The 25321-nt window shown below is 46.7% G+C and overlaps 7 protein-coding genes across 7 annotated transcripts; 3 read left to right on the top strand and 4 right to left on the bottom strand.

The window, feature by feature from the left end:
* Window positions 1–4910: 4910 nt before the first annotated feature.
* EDB82DRAFT_274439 (GPR1/FUN34/yaaH family-domain-containing protein) lies at window positions 4911–6226 on the top strand. The gene is made up of 3 exons (XM_025728747.2): window positions 4911–5500; window positions 5559–5954; window positions 6013–6226. Exons 1-3 carry the CDS (start codon window positions 5136–5138, stop codon window positions 6104–6106), a joined length of 855 nt encoding a protein of 284 aa, XP_025583083.2. The 5' UTR covers window positions 4911–5135; the 3' UTR covers window positions 6107–6226.
* A 531-nt stretch (window positions 6227–6757) lies between these two features.
* Window positions 6758–8665, top strand: EDB82DRAFT_509670 (FAD binding domain-containing protein). Its single transcript, XM_025728748.2, has one exon. The coding sequence runs from the start codon at window positions 6934–6936 to the stop codon at window positions 8494–8496; it is 1563 nt and encodes a 520-aa protein (XP_025583084.2). The 5' UTR covers window positions 6758–6933; the 3' UTR covers window positions 8497–8665.
* A 72-nt stretch (window positions 8666–8737) lies between these two features.
* EDB82DRAFT_509671 (uncharacterized protein) lies at window positions 8738–10130 on the bottom strand. The gene has a single exon (XM_025728749.2). It carries the CDS (start codon window positions 9827–9829, stop codon window positions 8894–8896), a length of 936 nt encoding a protein of 311 aa, XP_025583085.1. The 5' UTR covers window positions 9830–10130; the 3' UTR covers window positions 8738–8893.
* Window positions 10131–10283: 153 nt separating this feature from the next.
* On the bottom strand, window positions 10284–13861 carry EDB82DRAFT_568548 (uncharacterized protein). Its single transcript, XM_025728750.2, has 10 exons — window positions 13306–13861; window positions 13084–13206; window positions 12944–13032; window positions 12692–12895; window positions 12083–12636; window positions 11905–12029; window positions 11701–11849; window positions 11467–11645; window positions 11238–11418; window positions 10284–11190 (listed from the first exon to the last, which is right to left on the bottom strand). Exons 1-10 carry the CDS (start codon window positions 13398–13400, stop codon window positions 10574–10576), a joined length of 2316 nt encoding a protein of 771 aa, XP_025583086.1. The 5' UTR covers window positions 13401–13861; the 3' UTR covers window positions 10284–10573.
* A 1570-nt stretch (window positions 13862–15431) lies between these two features.
* Window positions 15432–17224, bottom strand: EDB82DRAFT_274487 (uncharacterized protein). The gene is made up of 3 exons (XM_025728751.2): window positions 16807–17224; window positions 16155–16755; window positions 15432–16095 (listed from the first exon to the last, which is right to left on the bottom strand). The coding sequence occupies exons 1-3, from the start codon at window positions 16954–16956 to the stop codon at window positions 15623–15625; spliced, it is 1224 nt and encodes a 407-aa protein (XP_025583087.1). The 5' UTR covers window positions 16957–17224; the 3' UTR covers window positions 15432–15622.
* Window positions 17225–20162: 2938 nt separating this feature from the next.
* Window positions 20163–21676, bottom strand: EDB82DRAFT_509679 (uncharacterized protein). The gene has a single exon (XM_025728752.2). It carries the CDS (start codon window positions 21365–21367, stop codon window positions 20294–20296), a length of 1074 nt encoding a protein of 357 aa, XP_025583088.2. The 5' UTR covers window positions 21368–21676; the 3' UTR covers window positions 20163–20293.
* Window positions 21677–22192: 516 nt separating this feature from the next.
* EDB82DRAFT_430653 (fungal-specific transcription factor domain-containing protein) lies at window positions 22193–25247 on the top strand (the record flags this gene model as incomplete). Its single annotated transcript, XM_025728753.2, has 2 exons — window positions 22193–22316; window positions 22366–25247. 2 exons carry the CDS (start codon window positions 22193–22195, stop codon window positions 25245–25247), a joined length of 3006 nt encoding a protein of 1001 aa, XP_025583089.1.
* Between the last annotated feature and the right edge of the window lie 74 nt (window positions 25248–25321).

Consider the following 25321-nt stretch of genomic DNA (forward strand, 5'->3'; position numbering starts at 1 on the left):
TGGGGTGATATGGAGTAGGATGACCTACACTGATACATACCGATAGGATGTCCAGGTGTATGTTCATGGTGGAGGTAAGTGGTGGCGTGGGAATTTCTTTTGTCAGATTTCCGCGAAATGCAGGATCGTGTCGAACAGAGAGGTAAGTGAAAGACTAAAATAGACAACATTGAATGCCGAACAATTTGTGTCTAGTGAAGTGTGCAGCTTCTGAATGTCCAACCTTTTGTGCCTAGTGTGGGTGACATCCGAGTTCTCTGGAAGAACCAGAATGAAGATGTCTTTACATATTATCTGATTAATCGGTGACAAGTTTTAACAGGAGTAAGTGAGCTAAACAAATCGAGTATGAAGTAGGTATGTCGCTCATTAGAAATTAGTTGTATACTCTCTCTCCTCTTCAGTGTTGTGAAGGCAAGTAGTAAGGACGTCTCATGTCTATACACACCATGCAGCTACAATCCTCACCGAGAGTGGAGCTCGGATATCACGGCAAGAAGGAAATGCTACCAAGATACATGAAGATCTCAGATTGAATGATACGGTTCCAAAGGGCCCCCTGGGGAAGTTTGCCCCGTGGGGATGTGATATGTTGATGGACATACTTGTGCTTGCGGATGCGAGGATCATGGTTGAATCTCAGATCAAGTGGCATGATTGCGGAACCGGTATAATAATCTCTTTTTGAGATCTGCCATGTTTACATCTCTGTTCAACTAGTGAGTCGCGAGGGTTTGTAGGTTGTAGGGTCGAGTATATCGGTGTGGTGCATAGTGCTTCGAGATATCACAACGTTATCAACTAAACTGGAAACTCATTCGCGTGTGATACACCAAATCATTGACTGAACCTGGCGTTTCACTTTGTAATAATAGACTATGCTGAAACCCTGGATAAGAATGTCGACGACTGAAGCATCAGTGTCGAGCGGGAGGACAGGAGCGGAGCCGCCTCCGCGCATCGGCAATGGGTATAATAGTGATACGAAGCCCGCCCTCAAACTTTGATGTTTACGAGTAGATTTTGCTTTTCCGAAGAAGAATGAAGAAAGAGGTTGTATACACACCCTATCCAGGCCTTTCAAGAGGATGGGATACGGTAGCATCAGCCATACTACTACCGGCCCAACCAACGAGCTGTATTCAGGAACACTGGAGAAAGAACTCTTGAACTACAAAACGCGCACCGGTTAAAGTTGCTCAGTGCCGGTCCATCCGGATACTGGATACTCTCATGTCGCTTAGACCAGAGCGTCTCTACGAACCGACAACGTGGGTTTTTGTTCAGGGGCCGAGGTTATGTTCAGTGAACAGATTGTTGTTCTCAACGCCGAAGTTCATGAGAGCCATGATAACTCAACAAACACCAGAGATGACTAACCGGAGAAAAGGAAGTTACCTAAAGGGGATGTGAAAACTCTTTTGTTTATTGTGCAACCGAGGATAATTCACGGTATGGTGTTGTTATACTCATCAGGGGCAATGGTTACAGTGGACAACCACCACAAAGTGTCTACAGTATGGACCACGGATATTGAAATCCGGTATGCAACTAGGATCAAGATGTGAACGGCATTTTTGCTGCCGGTTGAGCCTTCTCTGTTCCTTGCACAGATCTGATCCTTGCTGGAAAGAGCACAGTTAGCGCGGCTCTTTTGATCTTGGCTGGCCTAAGCTGCTCTGTGAGAGATTGAGAAAGGAAACAAATTTCATCGGTGGTCAAGCAAGTAAGACTCCTCTCCATGCTGTGCCTCTCTTTACTGCTTGCTTCGGGCTCAGATAAATTCTTCAGTTCAGCTGCATTGCTACTTCGGATCCGCAGATTTTATTCACTGCCAGCACAATTGACTCTGAGTGTGTCTCGGATAGAGTAAAAGTTGTGGTATTTCCGCCTGCGGAATTTGCAAGGTGGCGAGACTGGATGGTATGGATCCCCAACTCATACGATGATCAAGGATGAATAGTGGGCCTTGTCAGGTTGTGACGATGATGATGATGGGGGGCAAATTTCATTGCTTCTGCAATGCATGCATACATGAGTTGTATCTGTATGCAGATGGTTATGTCAAGTATATGTCTGAAGCTGATGAGGATAACAGAGACAGTCCAGTCTTGTTCAATGAGAAGCCTTCAACTGTAGAGACTTGGGGTATCGTCATTAGTGATGAACAAAAGTGAATTCAGTTCGTGTACCCGCTGAGCCCCTTGGAGCTAAAGCACGAGAACCACTAAAAAAATGTGGTAGATCCCTGCGCGTAATTGGATCAAATCCATTGCTTCTGGAAAGAGTCTTTTCTCACTGACAATGTTTTTGGAGCAAAGAAGGACAACTCGAGTCAGAATGATTTCCATAAAGTCATTGTCAGCATATTCTGATTCAGACTCGATCCTGTACAACTTATCGGTGGCTTCGTTTCTTCGCCTCTTGGCTAAAGAGCCGCTTTACCGCCAAGAAATACATGCCGAACAGCTATCAGTACCCCTGCTTAGCGGCCAGGAGGCTCAATTCAGAGGCTCAATCATTCATTCGACAGCAGTTTCTAACAGCCCGTCTTGTAGCCGACTGGCAACCGAGGATAAAGTCAGGTGGACTTGGGTATATCCCCCTTATTACACTAAACGGCCTTTTTTATTGTCCCCGTGTTCTTACTGTGCTGTTGTTTATTGTTAGGGGATTGCTTGGTCTTTACGGAGTAGGGCACTCCCTAATTTATTCCCGTCCTTCACCCACCTGAAAACTTCTCCAAGTCGTATGAGGAGAAACCCTACCTCTTGACAACACAATTTTTGGAGAAACAAGTCTTGGCTGGTGTCATTTCCTTCAAGGGCTTTTGAATTCCTCGTCACAGTGATTTCATGAAGACAGTAAAATACTCTTGGCTAGTATTGCTTTGAACCTATCTATTCAGTATTGCATAGAGATCAACCGTAAATCTTTTGACTGTACGGATACTTCGGCGTAATATGATATAAACTGGGTCTGTGACGATGATGATATGATGCTTCAAGGTTCCACATTTAGACCCAAGGTCCATGAATTTCGTCTCTATCTAAAGACTCTGATACAGAGACATTTCGGATAGAATCGGATTGTATGTGTTGCATTCTCCAGACCCCAGAATCTCATTCACCCCAGAAATCTTTAAATCCAAGTTTAAATTCTTCTCCAGGTTTCTTATTCTCTTTCTTATCTGAGTCTCTGTGAGATGTGAGATGCAAAGGTGGTGATGCTGTCATTGGGTGTGTCAACCTTCGGACATTTAATAAGCACACACCCTCCTTGCTAGAATTTCTCCAATTCTTCTGTGCCTCCTCATAGCCTCTTTTTTCCCTCCCTCTTTCGCTCTTGGCCAAGTTGGCATTTCGGCCGTAGCCGTCGGTGCATTACAAAGCACACACACTCTCTCTTCCACTACCGCTAACACCGCGTTCTGTTCCCTTAATCGACTGATTGACTGTACGCTTTACATCATGGCTTACAACTAATTTCTTTAGTTGCGACAAACCTCGTGCGTCCTCCAAGTTTCTTTTGCTCCAGAATATGGAACCTCTAATGTGATCAGCGATACGCTAGGCAGTAATTCCGCCTTTCTGTCTCTACGGTTGATCGCCCTGAGTCTTTGAGTGTTAAAGACTTTTGTTCTACTAGTTCTGCCTTAAATATCTCGTGGGGGTTGTCTCAATGAGATTGAGATTGAGATTAGAATCGTGAGATTTGGGCATGGTTACGGGTTCAGTGTTACGGAGAGATTTCTCCTTAGACGGTTCGTGCCAACTTGTATAACGGCCAGTCCTACTCTTGTTTGGTTAAGTTGTAATACTGGGCATTGATGGGTGAAAGATAAACAGTCCCTTGAGATAACTGGACAGCAACACATAGAAAGACATTGAATGTCCGCCCCAGCGTACTGGAGAGTGGTCCATCATCGTCAACCACTTAGACAGCCCTTCTTCATCCAGTGATCTGTGTAGTATACTTCTCTACCGACAATAATTCCCGAACTATCTTACTCTATCCTTAGTCAAACAGTCTACCCTCACACAAGCCACGTCCCCTTCTCCGCAAAACAAAGGATCACCCCAGCACAAGCGCATCTGAGATACTAGCTGTGCCAGGGATCAACCTGCATATGGTTGACTTGATTTGATATGTAATACACTCACGTTGACTCCTTGAAACGTCTGGAAGTCAATGGCCGATAGGACACGGCATCTTTGCCGCCTACCATCTTTGGCCGTGCGTGACAGTTGGGTCAGGTAGACCATCAGGACTGAACATACATACCGACAGTAGATCACCGTCTTAGAGTCCTTCCCCATGGAGATTTCCCCACATGCATTGGGACATGTCCCCGCGGGTTTGAGCCTTGTTCTCTCGTAAGGAGTGTTGGGGTTCAGACACTGCTTTGAGATGGTGCTTATGAGGTTGAAGGGGATTCTCTTGTTCTTTTGACGCACCAAGTAGGATGGGCCAAGTCTGTAACCATCTTTTCTTGGTTTCTCGTTGTTTGGGTCTACTTGCCTAATTCTTTAGTTGTCAGGAGAGAATGGAAGATACGGGCCGTTGTTCCTTTGACCTTTCATACCTATGACTACACCACAAAGAGATTGTTTCCCCAAAAGACCGATTGCCTCTGTTTTTCCTATTGACCTTTGAGTGATAGTTGTTATATCATTCTCGTGTTTATCCCCCAATTCAGGTGCATGTTGTATGCATTCAACTGCACCGTCACCCCAAAAATGCTACTTTACTAGGGTCCTTTTCCTCTCCCCACGCCCTCTCTTTTGTTTAGTGGACACTCCACTGTCACTCCACTCGAGTCTCCATATCACTCCACGGGACATGACAGTCTAGCCCAGGTCCCCCGTTCCCAACTCTTTTTCTCTTGCCCTGATGTACCTAATTAGATATTCTCATCAATTTTCTTGCCCTTGTCTCTTTCTTACTTTATAAATCTTGTCTTCTTCCCTCCATTGCCACTTGTTTATTCTCTTATTCTCTTTCTTCATACTCTTCAACTAAATTTGCTGTGCCGTCATTGTCGCTTATAGACTAGACTCTTTTACTGTTTGCATCACACCATCACCACTTATAGACATCTCGCGGCTTCACAAGCCCCCCAAACTCAATTCAAAATGGCACAAAACGATCAACTGCCCGAGTTTCAGCAATCTTACACAAATGATCTCCCTCACGATTCAGACAAGACTCTTGAGCGTCAGACAACAGCTGCTCACCAAGCTGCTCACCCTCATCTCTACCCCAATCCTCAACACATCCATCCCGCATTCGGTGGTGCTATGCAACCAGGTCTTTGGAAGCCTGTAGAGGCGCACCGCAAGTTCGCCAACCCTGCTCCTCTTGGACTATGCGCTTTCGCTCTCACCACTTTTGTCCTGTCATGCATCAACATGCACACTCGCGGTGAAACGTCTCCCGCTATTGCTATTCCCGTGGCTTTTGCTTATGGAGGTCTTGTCCAGCTTTTGGCTGGAATGTGGTATGTCTTATAATCTCACCCGAACCAACCTTAACTTTATACTGACCAAACTAAACAGGGAAATGGCCGTTGGAAACACTTTTGGTGCTACCGCCCTGTCATCTTACGGAGGTTTCTGGATCTCCTACGGTCTCTTGCTGACTCCCACCTGGAACGTCCTCGGTGCTGATGGACCTTATGAGGGTGACACAGGCTCGGTCATGGGTTTCTTCCTGACCGGCTGGTTCATCTTCACTACTCTTCTTCTCATCTGCACTCTCCGTTCCACCGTTGCGTTCTTCTTGCTCTTCTTCTTCCTCGACATCTGCTTCTTGCTGCTCGCCACTGAGAATTATGCTCATGATTTGGGCAACCACACTGCTCAGATCGCTCTTCAAAAGGCTGCAGGACTCTTTGGATTCTTGGCTGCGTTTATGGCTTGGTACAACGCCCTTGCCGGTCTACAGGACAGCAGGTACGTAACCTATTATTCCATCACCAATGTCCAAAATAGCTTACTAACATGTCTCCAGCAACTCTTTCTTCCAAGTCCCCGTCATCCACTTCCCCTGGTCTGATGAGGGCCGAGCCCACCGTCACCAAAAGGCTGAGGAGCACCTTGCTTAGGCTTTTGAAGTCTACTTGTTTGCATTTTCACGCGTCACGATATGATTTATTGTTAAAACAAAATGGGAGGCATATGCATCATCTCGACCGGGACCACCAATAGTTTGGTACGAGCCCCATTGCATTGAAGGAGTTTAGAAGGTCATTTTCGCTGTTCCAAACGGTCATAGTTGGCTTCTGTTTAGGACCTGCCGCTTGGACCATGGCATATATAGAGGGTGGTTACTATATGATATAATATGATGGAGGACGTACATATCTTGGAAATGATGAATACTCATTTGGAAATCGCACTTGAAGTTCTTGAAGATTGTAGTCCCCACGGGTTCATTAGATCTGCCGCTATTGATGTCCTGCAGCACCCCCACACTTATAAACCTCAAGGAACACTAGCTCGACGAGTTCCAAGAACCCGGTAGGATGGGGAGTTGTCAATTTGTGCGTTACAGTCTTGAGTTGATGGATTGCGATCGTTTGGTTCCGTCAATCCCGGAAGTGGGGCCGCCCCAAACCCCGAAACGCGGGACCGGCCGGCCGATGATACGTTCATGTTTAATAACCAAAGAGGAATCTTGAACTATCCTCAAATTAATGGGTAAGTATTTTCAGTCTTCCTTATCAATCGTTGTTAGAAATATGAACAGTTTGCTATAAGGCTAATAACTCCGAGACATCTCACCAATCGTACGATCAAAATCACCTGACAATAAAACAGTCCACAATGATCCAACTGCCGACAACCACCTCATCAACCGCTTCCTATAAAGCATCTACACCGCCGATCCCGCCCATGGTTACAATCCCCCGCAATTAATAAACCCCCTTCAATGCCTCGTATCCTTCGCTGGACAATGAGCAGGCCGCAAATCCTGTTCCTCTCTTGCATTGGTTTCGCAGTCGCCCTCACTGCTATGCTCTACAGCAACATCATTCATCCTTCCACTCTGACTTCTATTCTATCAAAAACCATGTCTTCTTCTATTCGTCCCGTAGTCGTCGTGGGCTCAGGTCTAGCTGGACTGTCAGCATCGTACGAGGCTCTGCAACGGGGTGCACCATCGGTTCATCTTCTCGATCGCGCTCCTAAACCTGGTGGTAATAGTATCAAGGCTTCGTCTGGTATCAATGGTGCAGGAACAAAATACCAACGCGCCGCTGGTGTGGAGAGCGATACTTCTTTTTATAGCGACTCTGTTCGGTCAGCTGGCTCGCGGTTTCATCTCAGCCAACCACCTGTGGATCGAGAGGCTCTTGTTACCAAGCTCACGACTGAATCAGCAGCCGCCGTCGAATGGCTTGTTGACGAGATCGGTGTTGACCTTAGCGTCGTTGCACCCCTCGGTGGGCACAGCGTTGCTCGCACCCATCGAGGTGCTGGAAAGACACCCCCCGGAGCTGCCATTATTATCGCCTTACTAAACAAACTGAAAGGGAACGAAAAGTTCTCTATTACAAATCTCGCCGAAGTCAAGGCCCTAGTCAAGGAAAACGATGAAGTTAAAGGCGTTGAGTACGAATTCGAAGGCAAGAAGCACAACCTCGAAGGCTCAGTTCTATTTGCTAGTGGTGGCTTTGCCGGTGATGCCACAGGTCTTTTGGCACGTTATCGCCCTGATCTAAAGGGAATCCCCTCTACCAATGATGAGAGGCCCGGATCCCACGATATTCTCACCTCCGTTGGAGCCGAGCTATTAGATATGGACAGTGTTCAAATCCACCCAACAGGCTTCGTCGACCCCGCCAGTCCCAACACGATGCTCAAGTTCCTCGCAGCCGAGATGCTCCGTGGTGAAGGCGGTATTCTTCTTTCACCCGACGGGTCACGTTTCGTCAATGAGATGAATACCCGCGAACACGTTAGCAATGCCATTATGAAGCTTCCAACTGCCACTGATGGCGACGGTATGATCAAACAGTGGGACATAACCATTCTTCTCGATCCCGGTGCTTCTGAAGCGTCGGCAAACCACATCAGCTTCTACGAATGGAAAGGTCTCCTCAAAAAGGTCAAAATGCGCGATCTAACCAACGCTCAAATCGTTGCTGTGGATAAGTATGCCCAAACTGTCGCTGACGGGTCAGCGGATGAGTTTGGTCGTACACAACGTGGAAGGTGGACACTTCCACCCGGAGAGAAAAATCGAGACCAAGATATTTACGTCGGCAGAGTGACGCCCATTACACACTTCACCATGGGAGGAGTTGCTATCGATGAGAAGGCTCGTGTGTTGAAGAAGAGCGGCGATAAGCTTGTGCCTATTCCTGGTTTATTCGCTGCTGGTGAGATTACTGGTGGTATTCATGGTGATAATCGCCTGGGAGGATCTTCGCTGCTGGAATGTGTCGTGTACGGGCGGACTGCTGGTACTGAGATTGTTGGCTCGGCGTAAAGAGATGATTTGAAATATCATGTTTGACTCATATGATGTGCGTCTATGTAGAAAATAATCAATGATATGTATTGATTGTGGTTTCTTGCTATACTTGAGAGTACTAGAAAAATTGGCCGTTGGAAGCATAAGGGACAAAATTATTAGGCCAGTTTATACTACTTAGGTCAGACTTCTTAGGTTGTTTATTTTTGTGTCCTAAAGCTTGGAGCCCAACTTTTCTGGTGCTATAGTTTATATAACGCATTTACAGTGTGTATTGATGAATAAAACAACAGCTAGGCTATTCCACAGTCTATGCCCCATTGGCAGTCTGGCTCACAACAAACTAATGTCATTAATCCTAACCATCTGTTCAGAGACTATCTACTCCTGCGTTGCATCAATCTCCATTCACCTACTCCAATTTGAGAGGGTTCGCCTTGAAGAACTCCTCCGCAGTTACAAGCTTACCCCTGGCCCTCTCAGCAGCCCAAGCAACAGACTTTTTCTCCCCAGGACCAAAGTACCCAAACTCGTCACCAGAATGAAAAGCCTCTACAAAAACCTCCTTGAAAACAGGCAACTTGTCTGCAAATTCCTCGGGGGGAATCTGCTTGTATGTGATCTTTTTCCCAGTGGCTTGACTCTCAATAGCCACGATATCTTCCATGGTGTAGTACCCAACAGCCGCGTTGAAGCCAACACCATCGTACTTTTCAGGCTCGGCGAGAATGGCACCAACGAAGCTGCCAACGTTGCTGCCGTTGTCAACCCATGGGATACGTGTCTTGGGTGAGAGTTGGAGAGCCAAAACCCAGTTCCCTTCCGCGTCCTTCTGAGGTTGCCAGAAAGGGATCTGGACAAGATTCTCGAAGAAGAAGGCGAGACGAACAAATGCTTTCTTGATGGGGAGTGTACGGATGTACTTTTCGCCCTCGGCCTTAGCGTCAAAGGGATGGATTTTGGTGTATTTGCCGCCAGAGATGTCAGAACAACTGGGAAGACTGCTAAAGATGATGTACTCAATACCAGCTTCAACAGCGGTATCAGCAATTTTCTTGATGATATCATATTCAGGCTTTAGGTCGGTAGCAGTCCAGAAAGCCGCAGTCACGAGGAAGAAGTAGTGAGCACCCGTAAGAGCCTTCTTCATGGAAGCTTGATCGGTTAAGTCGCCCTGGACAACTTCAACACCGCGCGCCTTGAGGTCTTTGGACTTTTCGGAATCGACATCACGGGCGATGGCGCGGATGGTGTATTGTTTTGAGAGTTCTGGGTCGTTGAGGACGTAGTTTATGAGGCCACCACCTTGTTTGCCTGTGGCACCGGTGACTGCAAGAACCTTTGACATCTTGGAGTTGCTGATTGTGGTTTTATAGAAGTATTGATGTTGTATTCCGGTTCTAAGAGTGGATGGCTTGTTCGAGTCTCGGGGAAAGGCTATCTATCGTCTTATAACTTTGATGAGATGCGACTTTGAAGAAGTTCATTGCACAATAATCCAAACTCCGCATAGTCCGCCAATTTTACTACAAACAACAATAAAGCGAATGCGATAATAATCCTTCGGTCTTTCCCCAATCTGCCGGCCTTTGTCTATCAACGAATAACCTGCCTCCATTCCCGAGACAACAAGGGTTAGTGCTGCTGTCAGTTACTAATGCACCTAACCCAGCGCTTACACATGCGTTAAGCCAAGTCCGCAGAAGCGTTACACAACGTTAATTGATGTCACTCTCCGCTATAATAGTTCATCCGATTGAGAGCCATGTAAGCTTGCGCTGTAAAGTTGCGCCGACATGATAAATCAGCTAGGATATGCATCCTGATAGCCAATATGGGCATTGGCGTGATTCTGCATTCTGTTCTCATCAATCAGATCTAGATATACATGGCTTTCGCATAATTAACGATGACTGTGGGCATTCTGTGTAACGGTATTAACTGGCAAAGCATGCCTGTCTATTATTGCAAGGCACTGGCTAATTAGTTGAGATCTCTATGCCAACTTGGTCAAACAATTAATTAAAACAAATCCGCTGGGTAGTTGAATGCCCAAAACAAAACTTTTCTCTTTCCGCCGCGCAAAACTCCGTCATGAATCCTGAATATGTCTTCCAAGCTCGGCAAAGTCCCCAACATCTTCTCCCGTGAGATCCCAGTCCGGATTGTTATACATAGAGTAGCAGTGCTTGTAAAAGTCATCGTGCGGGATATCCGCCATTAACATCTCCTGCTGCGAGTTTCCATCGGCCGCCTCGGCCATGGGAACCCAGAGGTTTGAGAAATTGTCCCAAAGGTCTGTGTCGAGAAGCATAAAATCGTCTGGAGATGTGCTTTGAGCGCCCGGGACAAGATCGTTTGGAAGAGCGCCCGAGTCACTGAATCCAGCTGGTGTTGCACCGTTGGTATGCGCCGCTCTGTTGTTTGCTTGGGAATCACCTGTTGTGCCATGGGGAGACACATTGACGACTTGGAGTGACTCGATCTTCTGCGCCATCACTTTCCATAGCCTCTTGACTTCGTGCAATCTCTCGCGAGCATATGTGTTTCCATGATCAGCAAGGTGCTGTAGCTCCTCCAGTGCCTGCGTCAATCCAGGTTTAGGACCGATCTTCAAATTATCTTCGCAAACTGAGTCTAGAATGGCAGCGAGGATCATGATGAATGCAGCTGAGAAGGAAGCCTCAAAGTCGTAGAAACCAAAGATTGCTGGACTACGTTAGCACAGAACAATGAATGAGGCAAACTTAACTTACCAATCATGTTTCGCTTTCTGAGGGTGGCAACTACCTTGAGCTGCCGTCTTGCGGCTTCAGCACAAGTTCTAGATAGTCTTCCAAGTGGCGAAGCATGCAGTTGCTCTCCTGTTGGACCATGGCCGCTGAGAATGAGCTTCGCAGCATGCAACATGATCGGCCTAATCGTCAGGATAGTTGCCTGTATAAATGTGAGTATCATCGTTGTAAAGTGGGAGGACTGACATACCTGGAACAGCATCAGATGCAGTGAAGCAGTCGTCCTCAAAGATTGATCACGGCCCAAGTTGTACACATCCGTGACTGAATCTGAAGGGATTTCCTGAGAAATTTCGTAAAGAGACTTGACAATGTCCTGGACACGAGGAATAAAAGTGTGTTCTGACTCGTCTTCTGGGTTGTACAGTACTGTTCAACAAGGTCAGCAGCTGCCCATCCTCGACTGTTCTAGAAGGATTCTTACCGGCCAAGATACGTCCTGTCGCCCTGGCGATCTTGATGTTTGTACACATAGGCCCTACAGGTGGAAATCCAGGGGAATCAGTAGGGAGAGGGATGTTGATTGCCTCATCTCCTATGCTTGGAGGGTTTCCCGTTGCTGCAGCCAGGCGTCTGAACAGATAAATCATCAGTAACCATACGATGAGGTTCTGTCTAGAAAACTTACCGTTCTTGCATATAGATTGTCCACCAGAGGCGGTTCATGTGAACTCTCTCCGACTGCATCAAGTGTCTTGTTCCACAGACTCTGTGATACTTTTGTGAAATTGCAAGCCGCATAGCAGTGCTAATCTACATGATATTAGTTAACCGGCGGATCTGGATGTCTGGGCATATCAACTTACATAAAGATACGCCTCTTCTTTGCGGTTCATGTTGCCGAGGTAGATAGCAAAAAGAGCAAAGATCTCAATTCCAATCTTGCCTTTGAAGCGTAGATCAGACAACGTTGGAACGTTTCTGTGGGCGTACTCGAAAAGTACAACGCCTGAAAACTCGTCATTACCCTCGGGATTAGCATCGAATAGAGTTCCAATCGCAATCATGAGAATCATCTCAAGAACCCATAACGATTCCAGCTGAGCAGGATCATCACGGTTCTGGTAGAAAGCCCACATCTTATCTGAAAACTCGCGAGCATCGATGTGATGTTGTGACTGGCCAATGTAGAACAAAGCAGTGTCCAACAACCGCTGTGCTTCATGTCTGGGTGGTAGCTTGGGGAAGTCGCTGCTGGAAAGACGCCATGGGTGGCTGATGATTTCATGAACTTGATTTGCCTCGGGGCTTATCCAGGGTTTACCACTCTGTTCTAGTTCAGCACGAGATGAGCCCAATAAGTCTTGAACTCGAGAACCAAAGGTGTGGCTGGAGCTAAGTGAAGAGCCAGCAAGGATAGCTGTAAGAGTATAAGTAAGAGATTGGATGTGTAAACTCAGATGAGTTTGACTTACTGGCAACTGGTGATGCCTGAGTCCCATCATAAGAAGGATATTTAGGTTGGGATAGAGGTGCCGAGAAGCTGGTGGAAGGACGGATGAAACTCGATGATCGTGATCTGTTATGCTGGGGGTCATGTGGAGAGGATTGAGACAATTGCGGATGGATGGCAGATTCCCTTGTTTGGTCGATGTGAGCCGTCCTTGAGACCGGGGGTTCTATGGTATATCAGTATAAGTCAATGTTATTAACAGGTCTTCACATACCAGATGCCCTAGGAGGTAGAGTGGAGGGCAGTCCATCATATCCGTCTCTTTCATATCTGGCTAGCTTGCTCTCAAGTTCTTCGATTCGACTAACGAATCGTCAGATACAAAGTGTAGAGGACATTAGGAAAGGAACTCACTTGGCCATGTACATGCGTTTATGTCCATGCTCAGGAACCGTGCAGTCTAAGCCGCGCTTGGTACAATATTGACAAGGGGTAGTCCCCGAACACCGAACCTTTTTCTTACGACAAGTAAGACATCTGTTGCATGTCAGTCACTGGGTCATTCACTTTCACTTAGACAATTCACAATTAATAGTGGAGAAACACAAACAAAAAAGAAACTCCAAATTTACTTACGCCAATGATGTTTTGCGCGCATCTTTACCATCGGATGGCGCCGAACGCTTCCGAGCCATTGAGGAGGGAGTTGTGTCTTGGGCGACGACGCTCATTGATAAGACGCACAATTTCCTCACACGAACGAGGAAAGAGAGATTCTGGAAGACTTGACCGAAGATTTGGAGGGGCTCAGATACTGGAGCTCCGAAAGAGACGCGGGGGGTGGAGGGGACTCAAGCGTTGTTATTCTCTCGGGACAAGTTCCGGACTTTGAACTTATCAGAGGCGAACTTCTCCGCGACGCTAATCCGATCACGTGATTTTCTCCCCATGGAGCCGGGCCAGCTGCCGCCCTGTGATGAAGAATTAGATCCACAAGACGATTGAATTAGCAGGGTTTAGAATGGAGTTTATCTTGATGACTGGCGTTAGTTAGAGGGGGAAATGCGATCCAGGGACCGGTTCAATTTGTAAAGAAATGAGGTCAACACAGGTCTACTACAGCAATTGGCGATTGTCGGGATGACTATACAAAAGGAGATATCTAATCCCGTTGTTTCTATACATAATTGACCAATTCTGAAATTCTTGTGACTCTTCTATCCTTAGCTGTTGTTCAATGTCTGCCTTGAATCTTGAACTGACTAATGCTTGGCCCGACATCGGACACTATGGCCGAGGCATCGGAGAAGCTTCCGATCCTGTGAGACACTAACCACCCGTTGCGAATTTATCAAGAAACCAATGGCACTGAGTGCCATCGTATATACTTAGAGAACCTAAGAGATCTTTATCATTATGGCGAAAGTCTATCTTTAAATTGGAACCGCAGATCTCTTGGTAACATACACTATCAACAACGCCGGTGGTAAAATCAACTTAGTAAACTAGACACTCACTTAACCAGCTTGGTCCCTTTCAGTCTTTATACACGGCAAATCTAAGTAATACAGAGTGTCTATACACTTTGATATATCATACTCTGATAAATCGTCTTGTCTTGAACATATCAACTCTATGTATATCCTCAAGTTTTTCGATCCTCAGGCCTATTGTCCACTGACTATGCCTTGTGTGACAGGTCATCCATGTAGAAACATGACTAACCTTGATGAATCAGAAATCTTGTACTACGGCAGTACTACTCCCCGAGCTCTCATATTACATCATAGTCATATAGCTTCGTATCTTTGTATGGGGTATATACGCCAGTCACATACACCCAATCCTTCTCTCTTTGGAACATCGAGTTTCCAATATCCATCACACGTTGAAGCGGTCTACAAAAACGTAACATTCATCGGATAGCATTCCTTCCGTGAGTATCTGCTGATACAATTTATACGAGAATTGATGTATAGACCCCAATTTCGGAGGCCATGCAGTGTATTCAAGCGGCACAAATCCTCGGCAAGTGAAGACGTGACATGAATCAAGACGGCAAGCAATTTTCGGACCCCAATAAACAATCGATCGATAGTTCTCAAAAAGAATACGAAATTTAACTTTAACGAATGACTTGCTCATGATTGCATTTTCTCGCACTCTTGTCCTCATTAGGAGATGCACTCATGGTTTAAAAAACTTCCGAGATGCAGATCCCTTTTTTAACATGGATTGGAAACTCAAAACTGTCAGCGCGCGTGTCAAAAGCCAAGACGCTACCTTACTCAATCAGGTGCTATGAGCCGCTGCCAATGCACATTGACAAGCGCCCGCACCCTGGAATAGTTGAGTGGGCAAAAAGTTGGGGTCTGTCTTTGTCTTTTCAGTTTCCTTTTCCAGTTATCGCGTCCCCCCTCCTTATTTGCTTTGCTTTTTGTTAGTTGGGGGCCGTAAAAGGGTCGTTTGTTTGCTGTCTTTCTGCACGGAAAACAAGATTCAAACAGCATTAGGCTCCTTGTTAGTCTCCCCGAAAGTGATAGCCGCCCTAGTGGAACGTTGCTTTTCGGTCTGGTGTCTGGATAGGGTCAATTATACGGATCTTTTGCGATAATCTACCTATCATGTATCGAGTTGAAAACTAGATAACAGCTCCTAAACTTGGCATAGCTAATAAGCTAAAGAGCTTCCCCTCATAAGGAGCTGTCTGCATCGGTAGCTAAGCGATAGCTGTGAGGTACCTAGCTCAAGTGGCAGCAGAGCTATATCACCAGTTGACCGATTGACGTCATTGGCATCATTGTCAGTCGAGTTCATTGTAGTCGAATACTTAAGTAACTTGTTTCATCCTTTCTTTCCCGTATTATTATTCTTCTTGTAGTCAAGAAACACTTGCAATTATTCGCTATAAATATCAAGGCTGTCATTATTAATTGTGTTGCCGCAGCTATTTTCAAATCCTGTCCTCCTCTACCTTGAACGTGGTAGTGACCTTGACTGCACCACTGCTCTTGGGTCTCAGACCTGGCGTCAACTCTTCCTCACTCGAGTTGCCTGTACCCCTTCGAGAGTCCCACGTCGACACTACTGTTCTCTCCGCCGACGGTCTACCAAAATGGTCCTTCCCAGCGTAAGCTGCCTCGCAGTCTCGCCCGTGGCCGTTCAAGTCGTCCTCCCGTGCGAATGTAGCGAGCCCAAAAAGATCGCTCTTCTTATTGCCGCTGTTGGTAGCCCTCGAAGGACCAAACTGTCCTAGCCCTGTTCCTGTTCGCTGATCCGTGTCTTTCAATTCAGACCGTCCCGATGTCGTTATGCCAAGCTTGCGGCCGAGTAATCGAAGCAAAGGCCTCAAAGTTGCCAAGGAGCCGGCGGTGATGGCAAGACCTTGTTCTGTGGCCGACCAGATGGCGATATCGACCGTTGCCCCTGTTTATGATTTGTTAGTCTATGATCAACGACTTTATGATTAATGACTTGAGACGTACACAAGAAGTCTGGGTTCTTGAAATCCTTAACAAAGGCGAAACGAACGACAACGGCTGAGCTGGCCCTGTATGGTGTGAGCTGGGGTACAAAAGAATAATGAGGAGTTACTAACACGCAAGCCATGGCAAATAGAGGAATCACAGCAAGCTTTGTCTTTTTTCCCATGTTGAGCTTGGATATCAAGAAGATGGGCAGGATGGCGCAGGTAAAGTCGGAGATGACACTGAAGACACTGTACAGATATGTGAGGGCGATGATGACGTCGGGGCTGACGCATTTTCCGTCTTGGTTCGTGTTCCAGAAATACGAGATGGGCCAGCATTGGAAGAGGGTGACAAAGAAAAAGACGATTCCGGTGCAGAGTGTTATGGCCATTGTGCCGTAAAGGATCCAGATGTCCATCTTTCGGTTGGTGATTCGAAGAAGGGTGATGCCGATGGATATCTTTGAAGTAATCATGGTTAGGCAGTACCACAGATAGCACCACCACCACCAATTTCTCGCTTTGATATAATCTGCTGGATCGAGGTCACTTCGGTGACGACCGGTTCCGTGCGTGACACCACTAAGGGAACTTGTGCAAAACAATAGGAATGTGACCTGAGGTCGTGGTCAGTAGACAGTATGAGTGCTGACAGACGAAAGACTTACAAGAGCAGCACACATTGTCCAATCATCCATACCAAAGTTCTTGACCATCCGCGTACGAACATAGATTCTTAGTCCAACTGCTATAACAGAAGAGACAAGCAGTGTGTAACACACTGCCTGAAGCTCAGGGCCTCTATTCGGAACACCCATGATTCTTGACTATACAAAGTCAAGCTTCAGATCCAAGCAACAGTCGCATACGGTAATAAGAAGAAGTAACTATTATAACAGAAAAGAAAAAAGAGAGACAGAGAGGATTGACGATAGACGAAGGAGGATCCAGGACGGGGGAGGAGCGGGCCGCCAGGCAACTGGAGTCGGTGGTCGCAGATATGTATATAATAATGGGAACCGAGAGACCGGTAGCTTTCGGTTAGGCCATGGTTCATGTTCCTATGAAACCAATATCTTGGATCAAAGTCTCCGCTGCGGGCCTTTGGACACGGGCGGAACCATGACAGATTATACCGAATGAGGTTATTGATCCTACAGGGGCTTTGGATCATCTCGTAGGGGACCCTGGGGATGCGACTTATTCTGATCGACTCCGTGAGGTACAGATACAGACTTGGGGAGCAACGCTATTCGCGAATTGGGCGTCCAAAATCCACAATGTTACCTCGCTTTTGGGTCTCATTCGAGGGGCAAAGCAAGCCGGAACCCCGGAACCCAGCTTATGACGAATACTAGAGCGATGTACTGTACACACGGAGCCGATCAGAAAGGGGATACAAGGGCTCTCGCCTCGGAGAGAAAAAGAGGAACAAGTAAGGCCCCAAGGACCGGGCACTGGCGTTAGTGCTGCATAGTCTTGATTGTGGTTGATAAAGTTTGCCTTGCAAGAGTAAATAATGTCTGTTCGCAGAATGTCTAGATCGTTCCGGTAAGGCAGACGAAGGTACTAAGCCAGGTTGAAAGTTGTACAAGCACCGTTTGTTCCCCATACCTGCCCAAGCAAAGTGGTCATGTCAGCCAAGTCTATGTCATGATAAAAGATTGAACCGAGGGACGGAACCTGACTGCCAAATGGGGAAAGCGAGCTACAATAGTGGCGCCGAGATAATCTCCACAACCACCACCTCAACATTTAATTTTTCTTCAACTCCCTTTCTTAGAAGGAATAAAGAACGCACCTCGGCTTGTGTGTTGTTTTTTAGGCGTCATTAAAGAACTTTCGCAACGCCACACGGCATTCTAGTCAATGTCACGTAAAAAGTTCTTGGTTCAGTTTTTATCAAATCAATCTCCAGAGATCTCAAAAGGTTCGAACCAACGCTAACACCATATGGTACAAGCAATTCCATGACTGGCCTAGATTATCAATCCCCCCGTCACTACTACATGCCGTGTCTACTAGTGTAGGGAGGGGAAGCCGGGAGTTGTGAAGTTTTGACGCTCAAGAAAGCGCCCGCAGTTAGCTTGAACAATTTCCAGTCCGTCAGTAACTACTACTGCTGTAGTGAAAGTCTTGGTGTGGGCTGTCAATGTCAACTAATCATACAATCAATGCCTTATGGCCTCCACCATAATATTATCAGGGACCCAAGTGCACAGACTGTTCCCAGGCACTGACTGTTTCCACCCGACATCGTATTTCCGCAGAGTTCCAGAATAAAATAACGGTTCGCCAAAGATGCGTGGCAACCAATTCCGCTCTTTGATACTCCATCTGTTATATAGCTGTATTATGCCCCCTCGACATTTCTCATCGGTGAACCCTTGGAATCACCAGCACGGATGCTCCGTACTGTATATGTCTATGTGTCAAGGGGTCACCCTGACCCCAGGCCCTGACAGCTCTTGATCGTTCTAAAATCGTGGCTGTGGATACCTGATTCTCAGACTTTTGCTTTTTTCTCCTGACTATGGCCGAACAAAGTGATGATCATCCGCCCCCTTGAAGATTCAGAGCCTCAGTTTTCCCATCCACTTTCCCCTTTTGCTATCGCGGCATGGCATCGGCAGTGGATAGTCGGCGATCATTGCTGTAGAGACTAACACTTGCATTCGAAGAAATGATTCCAATGCCATCTTCCATTTCGCTACAGATCAGCCCAACCTTGCCCTTGCAAGCAGCTACTTCACACACCGACAGACTTAGGCGACGACAAATTTGCAGCCGGTGTTTCAAACAGTGTGTGTCTTGTGGCTTGCAATTAGTACCCATCTGTAGTTTCTGTAGAGTTTCGCATCAGGTCAGATATCACGCAATGGCTGAAGCCTCTCTCCAGTCGGGAATTTCTCCACTTGTTGAAACACATTCTAGATCGACTGCCAGTCATCGCTTATAAACTTTGCAAGGGCGAGGCCACGTGTGACGTCGATCGATGGCTGCACGCGCGCACGAACAAGACGCCACTGTGCGCCCCAGGTTTAGGATGGCCAAGACCTGGGATTTTCAGGACACCTGCAGAAAAAGCAAAGAAAAAAATGAACTCTTACTAGGGGCCCTATGTTATGGGAAATTGGTGCTCTGTAAAGCGTATCTGAGCAATGGTATCCGGTCAAGACGGCTAAATGTGGTGGTTTAGCACGGTAGGTGGATTCTAGAACTTCGTAAGGTGTCGAACCAAGATAGATACAAAATAATGGGAACTGGCTCGACCTCACAGCAGGACAGATCGGCATGAATAATCTCTCACTTCTACTGCACCTCATCAGCACTGTAGTTGTGCTACAGCTATCTCACTACGGATCTATTAGCTTATCTATTTGCTCCGTTTAGCGCCTTCAAACCTGAGGATTAGACGGACAAGCCGGACCCGGAATAAGATTCCCTATTTCTTTGACCCACCTAGTTGTGATACAAACACCGTCAACGTCGCAACGCTCATGGTGGATCGTCCCACTGGGCTCAAGTTTTAGAGTACAAAAATAAACAGCCTTTAAGTCGGATCTAACATGACATGAAATAACCATATTATTTTGTCTCCCACATTTCCGGTGGCCATCTTTTGTAGTGCCTTGAGGCTATCCTTGTCAAGTCAGTCTGACAGCTGATGTGTCGAAATTATGGAAACTCAATCTCATCATTTATATGGAGTAAATTCAACATATTCCCGTCCAATCGCCATTTACAATAGTAAGTCTCGTACAACAGGTGACGCTGAAACGTTTATCTACCCAGCCAAACACATCGGTAAACTACAAAGTGGGCTGAGTGCACTTCACAACACGGATTTATTCGGGTAACATGGTTTCTCTTGGCTGATCATACATGACATGCGCGAGATGTCAGAGATTCCCGTTCTTGATTCAATCTTGCGTATTGTTGGTGTGTCAGCCATCTTGTTAGGCTACGCCAAGATAGCCACCCACTCAAGCGGATCGCATGAATATCACTTCTGATTAGTTAAGTGGTTGATAGAACTATCAAATCAGGTTTATTGATTATCTATCCATGGCGTACTGGCATCTTCGTCTGATCTTCTTCAAGCCCCTGTTCTTTTGCGAAATGCTCGTAACATATTCCTATGCAATGACTTCCTCAACAATGAGACAGAAGGTCTATGTGAGGCTCCCAAACAACCGTCCACCTGATATCAATTAAATGAATCGGTAAAATAATGTACGGGTAATTCTTGAAGTTGTCCGGGAACTGCAAGTCTTCCAGATGCAAGACAACTCCGACATCACCGCCTTCTTCCATCATCATCGTTGGAGTCCGGTGCCATTTATTGAGAAGAGATGCTTTACTGTATTGTAGAAATATAAAGTGGCAGCCACGATCATGTAGCTTCTTGAAAGACTTGGGCAAGTTTGAAATGAGAGCGGATTGTTTAAAGGCAATATACTTGTCGCCACCGACTACTCCATGGCTCTCGCTGTCTTGTGCGTCTTTCTGCCCAATGGTAAACCGTCGTCCACAACATGCCACAACCTGTCTGCCGACGGCAGAAGAATCGAAGATGAAAAGATCGCACGTATCGTAATCGGTGGATTTGAGAAGCTTTTTGAGGTTTTGCTTGATATCTCTGATTTTGGTCCTCTGCGAGTTCGGTAGCGGACTGTTGTAAAACCTGACGATGTAAGAGCCCATTTTGATACCTTTATCAAGGCTCTGCAGTCTATCCAAATGTTCTTCCAGACTCACAAGAGGAAGCTCCACCACAAGTTGGTTCCCTAACTCGTAGATGGCTTCACACCCGGGCCAGAGATTAGCAAGATAGAGTATAACCTCCTCTGATGGACACTTCCGGTAAAGCATCTGGTCAGCAAAATCGTCCTCAACTTCAATCGGATCGCCTTGCTCAAGGTTTACGACAAAAGGCATATCGCCGAAATTTGTGGCATCAGTCCAAATAGCAATAGCTCCAGCCACTGAGGATGGTCGCTTGTCTTCGTCTGGCGGACCGTCTTGGCATCTGATGACTAGGAAAAGTGATGATTCAATAACATCAGTCGCCTTGTAGTACTTCTGGAGAACCTCCATTAGAGCATTGTAGTGGTCATCGCTGACTTCTTTCCCTGCTGAAGCGTCAACGCTATCAGAGAAGTCGAACTCTTCGAACTCCAGGGATACATCCCAAGGCGACCGGTGTATCGGTGTGATAGTAGACATAGTTCTGATGGAGGAGCCCAAAACAGTGTTGGTGGCGAAGGGAAAAACAGAAGAGGATTGTCGATGCACTTTCGTTAGTGTAACAAAGATTAAGTTTTGTAAGATTCCTGGATTGTTGGCCAAAGGAAGAAGAAAGAACCTTTGTTATATATTCCAAGATGCTTGAGGTTTGGATCAAGTGATGTCTTGGGGTCAAACTGTATTCAATTTTGTTTGATGGTTCCACACGATTTCTAAAGTCTAATATCGACTTTTTCCCTCGCTCTGAAGCTTTAAGTTCCAAAACGTATTCAATTTTATCTTTATTAATTCAAATAGAGTTAAACATTTCTGATAGCATATATCGATTAGATTTTCCGCAAATTTTCTGCCAATAGGTCAGGACGGATTTCGCCAATGCATGTCTCAAAATATAACCTCTATTACGGAGAAAAAAGAAAAGAGAATGTCAGCGACAGACAGCGTACCCTGCACCTGGCAGCCAACAGCCTCGGATGAGACCCCCGCAATTGGTAATTTCCCAGAGGCGGGGGAATCGCGGGGGATGGTAAGAGCGACCCTTGAAAAACCATCCAAGAATGGGATGGTTCATCAGGTGACCAAGTAGGAAGGAGGTATAGTATGGTCACACTCACCCCCAAAATCTCGAATTTTGAGACCCAGGGCCAACTTTGGCTTTCATTTCTGGCTTTTGTCTCACTCGTAACATCCGTCCACCGCAACTAAGAGGCGCGCAGAGGTTGACCTGTACCGGAAATCAGATTCTGGGGAAGGAAACACGTCTACGGATACCTAGCCGAGGTCAACAACAGGTCACGGGCCAAGATGACTTCGTCGCCTCCGCGTCAGAAACGCCGCAAGGCTTCTTGCAAGGAGTTTCAGTGCACCCACGAAGGCTGTGGGAGGACTTATTCGCGTGCCGAACATCTTCAAAGGCACCAACTCAATCGTAAGCAAGACTCAACCAGGCTGGTTGCCATTGACTGACACGTTTCCAGACTCCCCCAAAGAGATCTACTACTGTGACTATCCTGACTGTTCATTTACATTTGTCAGGAAAGATCTCTACGCTCGCCACAAATTGAGACATGAGCGTCAAGTGGAACAGTATGGCAATGGCCGTCTATCTCAAAGGCCTCAAAAGGAGTTTTCAAAAATGCCCAGGCAACGAAGTGAACGATACTCCTTTAGTGAAGATGGCTCAGCTTGGAGTGACACCCAAGATGAAGGGAGAGAAGAATCAGAAAAGGGACGGCAGGTCTCAATGGTCCGGCAGTCCATGGATGCTTCCGGACTTGATTCTAACAACTCAAAGCAATTCGGAATCGATGGGGGCATGACGCGTCAAGATTCTGGTCAACGCGACGAAGTGGGTGGACCAAGCAGCTACTACGGAGACCAACGACAATTACAGAGTCGCGATTCATCCCCAGAAAAACAGGCCATGGGATCTGTACCGTTTCGGATTGATCAGATGCCGCCTGCTGATATGTCTATGCCCCTGACAAGTCCCGAATTGACCGGTCGTCCGGGACGGGCTCGAGCTCAGTCTTATGCTATGCCCAACGGAATACCAGCGTCAAACACGGAACATGTCAACATAGAAGAACAGCATTTCGGACTTTCCCCATCGAGTACGGATGAGTTTACCACTTGGCTATTTGCTGGTCAGGGGCTAGGTTCTAACTACAACTTTGTGCCCAGTACTTTTGGCATGGCAGGATACTCCAATAACTTTGGGCAATTGTGTACAGATTACACGCCTCAACCAGGCATGATGGGGAGTTCCTACGTCGAGCCTATCAACAGCCTATGGTTCCAGTCAGAACCATTGACCATGGAGACACCAGTAGTGGACTTATCGCAATTTGGGAAGAACAGTTTTTCAGAGCACAAACGACAAGCGCTAATCCACTATATGCTGCAGCGTTTCAACGAGATCAGCCTGCAAGGCAGCAGGTCGGCCGCGGATATCAAGGGTGAAATCTTTGGAAGTGACACTGATGCTGAGAGCCATGTTCTGAGTCATGTCAATGTTGAACGTTATCTCAACTCATATTGGGACAACTTTCACGATCAACTGCCTATTCTCCACCGTCCAACATTTATACCCGAAACTGCAAACGACTTTCTTCTGTTGGCTGTGCTTATTATGGGTGCTTCCATGGTTGATAAACACGGTGCATCACAAGATACTATGGAAAAAATTTCAAAGTTCACCACTTTTGTTTCTTGGAATCTGCGTTGGCAGGTTTTCATGCATGCCGACTCTCATCCACCCGCGAAGCTTTGGGTCATACAGACATTATTAATTCTCGAGGTGTATGAGAAGATGAACGCAAGCCGGGTTCTTCACGAGCGTGCTCATATCTACTTCCCTACAACACTGTCTCTCATGCGCAGAGGAAGTGCCCTGACAGGGAAGCAGTCCTCGTATGTGTCCAGAGTTCCAACCCCTCTGGGTAGCCCCAAAATGGGATCATCCAGAATGTTTCCTGGATCGAATCGGCCGGGCTTTAACTCGTCCCCTGAGAAATGGTGGGACCACTGGGTTGCGCAGGAAGCTACTCGACGAGCTGCTTTAGCTGCATTTATCATCGACGCTACGCATGCGGCTTTATTTGGACATACACCCACACTTGTGATTCACGAAATCAAACTGCCACTTCCTTGTGACAACACTCTGTGGTCCTCTGATTCGCCATCAGAGATTGGTTGTGTCGAGTCAAGTCTTCATGCCAACGGCGTCACGCCAATCACTTTCCTTGATGGTTTACAGCGAACACTCAATGGCCAAAGAGTGCGAACAAGCCCATTTGGAAGGATAGCACTTCTAGCTGCCCTTCTTTCTGTGACATGGCAGATGCATCAGAGAGATCTTGACCGCTCAACACTTGGGACCGACACCATACCTGGCGTCCAAGAACGTTGGCGGCCAAAATTGCTCAGAGCTTTTGATTGGTGGAAGAAGGACTACGATGATGGTGTTGCCCATGTCAAGCACGCTGCGTTTGATTGGCAGAGATTGGGATTGATTAACAGAGGAGGAAGCGACGATGGTGAAGCCATGGAAACGCAGGGCACAGTGCTCTACCATTTGGGTCATATCACAGTCTACATCAGCATGCCAGAACTTTGTATCTTTGCTGGTGTCCCGCAGATTCTTGGCAGAACTGTTTCTTCTGTGGATTGGAGGAGGACAGAAGCCAAGATCAAGGAGTGGGTGGCATCACCCGGAGCCATTGGTGGGGTTTATCACGCCTTACAGCTCATCCGGCTTATTCTTCTCCAAGAGGAACCGAAAAGAGGAGGCATGGCTAACGAAGCCAACGGGCTGCCATCGGCTTGGTTTCCTTCCACTTATCCAAAATACGATGCTGGAAGTGATAAACTGCTGGTCAGACCTTGGGCTCTGTATTATGCATCTCTGGTATTATGGGCATACGGATTCGTACAAGATGGAAATATCGACCCATTCCCAGACCATCTGCAATATCCTACCAGTAACATCGGAATTCCAACAATAACCACAGACTCAAGTGTTCCTCCAACCTCCAACCAAGGGGCAACCAGTACTCCTCAAGGATCTCAAGCCGAGAAGACCCCTATGTCATCCAACATGGACTACGAAACATTAAAGCGCGACCGTCACGAAGATCTCCGAACATATCTGCAAATCATGATTCCTCCCACGATCGATTCCATCAAAGCTTTCCACCTGCACCAAAATCAAGCTGGCGTGGTAGGAAACAGAAACAAGATCATTGGTTTGTTAAGTGTTGTTGACGATGCTCTGACGAATACAAAATGGGAGCTTCTGTCTGAGGCAAGAAATAGACTGAAAATGGCGGCGTCGATGATGCAACGACCTATGATGTAAGGTTGCACATTTAAGGAGTAATATCTAAAAATTAATTATACTTGATGAGCTTGGGATACCTTTGTTTATATATG

This window comes from Fusarium venenatum, assembly GCF_020744135.1.
Source record: "Fusarium venenatum strain MPI-CAGE-CH-0201 chromosome Unknown EDB82scaffold_3, whole genome shotgun sequence".
Classification (NCBI taxonomy): Eukaryota; Fungi; Ascomycota; class Sordariomycetes; order Hypocreales; family Nectriaceae; genus Fusarium; species Fusarium venenatum.

Coding starts and splice junctions, on each gene's coding strand:
- EDB82DRAFT_509671 (XM_025728749.2), bottom strand. CDS start 9,829: ATGTCAAAGGTTCTTGCAGTCACCGGTGCCACAGGCAAACAAGGTGGT.
- EDB82DRAFT_509679 (XM_025728752.2), bottom strand. CDS start 21,367: ATGTCTACTATCACACCGATACACCGGTCGCCTTGGGATGTATCCCTG.
- EDB82DRAFT_274487 (XM_025728751.2), bottom strand. CDS start 16,956: ATGGGTGTTCCGAATAGAGGCCCTGAGCTTCAGGCAGTGTGTTACACA. Junction 16,756..16,806: donor GGACAATGTGTGCTGCTCTT/GTAAGTCTTTCG, acceptor CCACGACCTCAG/GTCACATTCCTATTGTTTTG. Junction 16,096..16,154: donor CAAGAACCCAGACTTCTTGT/GTACGTCTCAAG, acceptor AATCATAAACAG/GGGCAACGGTCGATATCGCC.
- EDB82DRAFT_568548 (XM_025728750.2), bottom strand. CDS start 13,400: ATGAGCGTCGTCGCCCAAGACACAACTCCCTCCTCAATGGCTCGGAAG. Junction 13,033..13,083: donor AAACGCATGTACATGGCCAA/GTGAGTTCCTTT, acceptor ACGATTCGTTAG/TCGAATCGAAGAACTTGAGA. Junction 11,191..11,237: donor CAGAAAGCGAAACATGATTG/GTAAGTTAAGTT, acceptor AACGTAGTCCAG/CAATCTTTGGTTTCTACGAC.
- EDB82DRAFT_274439 (XM_025728747.2), top strand. CDS start 5,136: ATGGCACAAAACGATCAACTGCCCGAGTTTCAGCAATCTTACACAAAT. Junction 5,501..5,558: donor CAGCTTTTGGCTGGAATGTG/GTATGTCTTATA, acceptor CAAACTAAACAG/GGAAATGGCCGTTGGAAACA. Junction 5,955..6,012: donor GCCGGTCTACAGGACAGCAG/GTACGTAACCTA, acceptor ACATGTCTCCAG/CAACTCTTTCTTCCAAGTCC.
- EDB82DRAFT_509670 (XM_025728748.2), top strand. CDS start 6,934: ATGCCTCGTATCCTTCGCTGGACAATGAGCAGGCCGCAAATCCTGTTC.